This window comes from Grus americana, unplaced genomic scaffold (assembly GCF_028858705.1).
Source record: "Grus americana isolate bGruAme1 unplaced genomic scaffold, bGruAme1.mat scaffold_764, whole genome shotgun sequence".
In the NCBI taxonomy this organism is placed as follows: Eukaryota; Metazoa; Chordata; class Aves; order Gruiformes; family Gruidae; genus Grus; species Grus americana.
The window spans coordinates 65226-69502 of record NW_026561974.1 but is presented as its reverse complement, the minus strand read 5'-3'; the positions used below and the strand labels follow the sequence as shown (position 1 = coordinate 69502).

At 54.7% G+C, this 4277-nt stretch overlaps 1 protein-coding gene across 1 annotated transcript; it reads right to left on the bottom strand.

The window, feature by feature from the left end:
* Positions 1-1643: 1643 nt before the first annotated feature.
* On the bottom strand, positions 1644-2585 carry LOC129201022 (olfactory receptor 14C36-like). Its single transcript, XM_054812245.1, has one exon. It carries the CDS (start codon positions 2559-2561, stop codon positions 1644-1646), a length of 918 nt encoding a protein of 305 aa, XP_054668220.1. The 5' UTR covers positions 2562-2585.
* Positions 2586-4277: the final 1692 nt, after the last annotated feature.

Below are 4277 nucleotides of genomic sequence, written 5' to 3'. Positions count from 1 at the left end.
AATTCTCCCAATCCTCCTCCTTGCCCTTCTTGAAGAAATGTTTGATGTCTGCCTTTTCTGAGGATCCCAGAACCTCTCTGATTGCTCTGACACGTTTGAGGGCACAATCCAGAAAGGGTGACGCGAGCAGACAGGAGTATTTGCAATGAGCCTGTCCAAGGCGGGTGAGAGGAATCTCAAGGGGAAGTTGGGGGTTGTTCCTGCAGTCACAAATAGAAACGTCAAGGCCCTGTGAGATGTCCGCACCTGAGTTGGCCTCATTGACTCCTCATATACACAGGGGTCTTCAGAGCCACGAGTCCTTCCCTTGCAGACACAGAGGCAGTGCATCGCAGCAGTCACAGTGTCTCTCTGGCCTCTTGTTGCCACTCCGGGAGGAGGCTGGGAGGCACCTCAGCCCTGCAGTGTGTCGCCCTGCCCTGCACTCATCTGAGATGCCCCACGGCATGAGGAATGGACACCGGGACTTAGGTCCAAGGAAGCCCATCCCAGTGCTGCATTCAGGTGGTTTCCCAGGGGAAGTTACTCTCACAGTGAAGTGACCTCAAGACACTGTCTGTCCCACAAGCCTTCATGGCACCTCTGAGGAACAGCTGATGGCATTCATGCTCACTCAGGTTCATGTCCCCACATGCACATGATGTGCATGCTTCTATCTCGTCTGTAAAATGTAGACGTGGACTTCTGACCTAGTCATGCAGTGTCCTCCTTCTGAACAGGAGGGACAAACCACCTCTCTGAGCTGGAGTGAGAAGCCAGTGTTGGGAATGGTGGTTGCAAGGGGCTGGCCTGTGATGATTGCCCTGGGGCACTTTCCTTGGGGTGTCCAGTGACCACAGGCACAGGCCAGACCCTGCTCTGCTGGTCCTTCAAGGCTATCCCAGGAGGACTGGCTGTGCGAGGACACTGCTGCGTGCGTTCCCCCACCCTGCACATTCAAACACTTGGTCTGTTCACTGGTGTTTTCCTCACCAGGGCACTTTCTTGCGCTTGTTCTTCACAGCCACTTTGAAGGAAGACCTACGCCTTCAGGCACTGCCTCAGGAGGTCCCCTTGTCTGACAGAAACACTGTTATGGGGGCAAACTCTGTCATAGTAGTGCCCATTGCCTGTCCCTGCCTATGATCACAAGACTGCCACGCAGCAGGACTCTGACCAAGCTGCCAGTGCTCTCAGGCCTTGCACCAAAACAAGAGCTCAGAAAGAGAGTGTGGAAGTGAAAAGAGAGCAGCTCAGGAAAGACCAAGCGCTGGTGCTGCTTGGCAGTGCTCCTGTGCTGGGACTCTTTTCCCCTCCACCTGTGCACACAGGCACTGCCCTGCAGCTCCAGAAAGGTCTCTCAGGAAGGATCTCAAACAAACCAGTCACTGCAGGGTCCTTTGATTTCTTTAAATGTACAGACAGTCTTGCTTCTCATTAACACACTCTCTGGATCACACAGGAAAGGTAGATCCTGATGCAGAAGAGGGATGAATAATGACATTGCTTTGTGGACCACATTATCATCAGTAAAACAAAAGAAAAAAACCAAAATCCCCCCCAAAACAAAAGCAACAAAAACTTCAGAAGACAGGTTGGGGCTGCAATGAGTTATATTATGAGTGATATGGAGATGATGATGAACAGTTTATTGCTTCTGAAAATCATCCCGTCCTCAGTTTCCACACTGCATCCTTGAGCTCCTGGTTCCTCATGCTGTAGATGAGAGGATTCACGGCTGGAGGTACCACCGAGTAAAGAACTGCCATTACCAGATCCAGGGATGGGGAGGACATGGAGGGGGTCTTCAGGTAGGCAAATATGCCAGTGCTGATAAACAGGGAGACCACGGCCAGGTGAGGGAGGCACGTGGAAAAGGCTTTGTGCCGTCCCTGCTCAGAGGGGATCCTCAGCACGGCCCTGAAGATCTGCACATAGGACACCACAATGAAAACAAAACACCCAAATCCTAAACAGACACTAACCACAATTAGCCCAACTTCCCTGAGGTAGGCATCTGAGCAGGAGAGCTTGAGGATCTGGGGGATTTCACAGAAGAACTGGCCCACAGCATTGCCATGGCAGAGGGGTAGGGAAAATGTATTGGCCGTGTGCAGCAGAGCATAGAGAAACCCACTGCCCCAGGCAGCTGCTGCCATGTGGGCACAAGCTCTGCTGCCCAGGAGGGTCCCGTAGTGCAGGGGTTTGCAGATGGCAACGTAGCGGTCGTAGGCCATGATGGTGAGAAGACAATACTCCCCTACAATAAAGAAGAGAAAGAAAAAGAGCTGGGCAGCACATCCTGAGTAGGAGATGGATCTGTTGTCCCAGAGTGAGCTGGCCATGGCTTTGGGGAGAGTGGTGGAGATGAAGCCCAGGTCTAGAAGGGAGAGGTTGAGGAGGAAGAAGTACATGGGGGTGTGGAGGTGGTGGTCACAGGCTATGACAGTGATGATGAGGCCGTTTCCCAGGAGGGCAGCCAGGTAGATGCCCAGGAAGAGCCAGAAGTGCAAGAGCTGCAGCTCCCATGTGTCTGCGAATGCCAGGAGGAGGAACTGGGTGATGGAGCTGTCATTGGACATTTGCTGTCTCTGGGCATTGGGACCTGTCAAAGGAGGAAGAAGTAGTGACAAGTTAGGGTAGACATCTCAGAGAAGTATTTCTTCCAGTTCTCATGGAAACCCCCCAAACCGCCTCTTTCCTTTCAGAAAGACCTTTTGCTGGTCCATTTAGTGAATTCGGGTGGGAGCTGGCTGAGGATCCCCCAAGTGGCACTTCTGCTTGTCGCTGAGAGAAACCTTGTGGGTCCTGTGTGGCAAAGGGACTGTCCCTTTGTGCCGAGGGACAGTCTGTCCGTCAGACCTGGTCTCAGTTACCCTAGGCTGTCACCTCCTTGAGCTGGAGAGCGATTGCACCCAGACCCCCCTGAGAAGAAAATGGACAATGGGGTGAATGCAGTTCCCAAGTGCCCATCTCCAAACTCCTCACATTGTCTCAGCTCAGCCCTCCCCTCCCAGCCAGGGACGCAGGGGGCTCATCACAGGTGCTTGCATACACCCTGCCAGCAGCATTTCCATGGCCTTAGTACTGAGGGGCTGCTACGTAACACACAGACGGAACGGGAAGGCTGTGCCCTTCTGGAAGACAGCCTGCAGCACAGCAGGATGGCCCAGGGAAATAACCGAATGTCCTCAAGATCACCTGTCCGGAACAGTGAGTTGGCTCACTGAGCCCTGCAAGCAGCATTGCCCGGAGCTCCCACCTTAGGTGGGAAGAAAGGCAGCATGAAGAGGAGGGGGGAACTGGAGAAATTCCCCAATGCCCCTGTTGATGGAGGCAGTACGGGGACAAACGGATGAGCACTTGGGAGATTCCCCTCATCAGGGGTCCATCTGCCGAGGAGGTAACTCATGCCGTGGAGCACATGGCCTTCAAGGTGAAGGCCCTGCTGTGTGGCAGAAGAGATCAGGGGCTTGCTCCGGGGAAGGCGTCGGCGCTGTAGCAAATGGCACAGAGGTGCCTGAATTCCCCCCCCCTCCCCTGGCATTTCTGGCAGCAGCTTCTTCTCACTCCCTGCCCATATCTCTGCAGCCTGGAGCTGTTCCTGCCGGGATTTGTTTCTCTGTCCCCACATCTCCTCCCTGTCAGTGCTCACAGACCCCATCGCACCCACTTTGTGCTCAGCTCTGCCCTGCAGACCCCTCCTGGAAGCAGGGACATCTCTGTGTGTGCGGGGGCTCAGCAGCAGTTCAGAGAAGTCTGAATTAGAACTGGGGTCTCCGTGCCTTCACCAGAGCAGAAAAATAAATTCCCATCTCCCACTGCCCCCCAGCCAATGAAGAGCGGAAAACTGAAAGCACAGGTTCCTGCACTTTCAGGTACATGTTGCCTTGATGTCCTGCTTCAAAAGGACCCTCTGCAAATGCCCTGGCGGGGGATCTGAACCTGTGAGCACCTCTGACCCATGCAACACCCTCTTGACTCCAGAAGGCCTCTGCCCTGCCAGGCATCACCCCTTCCACCCAGAGCTTATCCCCAGGTGCTGTGGGGAGCTCCCCAGGCAGGCTGAGTGCTGACCCTGGCAGGCAGCAGAGTCCCTGCTCCAGCACACAGCCCCTGGGGTGCAGGGACCCTGCTCTGAAGGACAGCCCTGGGCACCCCTGGCTGCACACCTGGCTGCACACCCTTGCAGCCAGCCCCAGGAGAAGGGAAACTTCGTGTGCTGTCCCTCTGATGGTGCTACGCAGAAGCCCTGCTCTGGAGCATGTCCTTCTCCACAGTAAAGAAACTCTGATTGC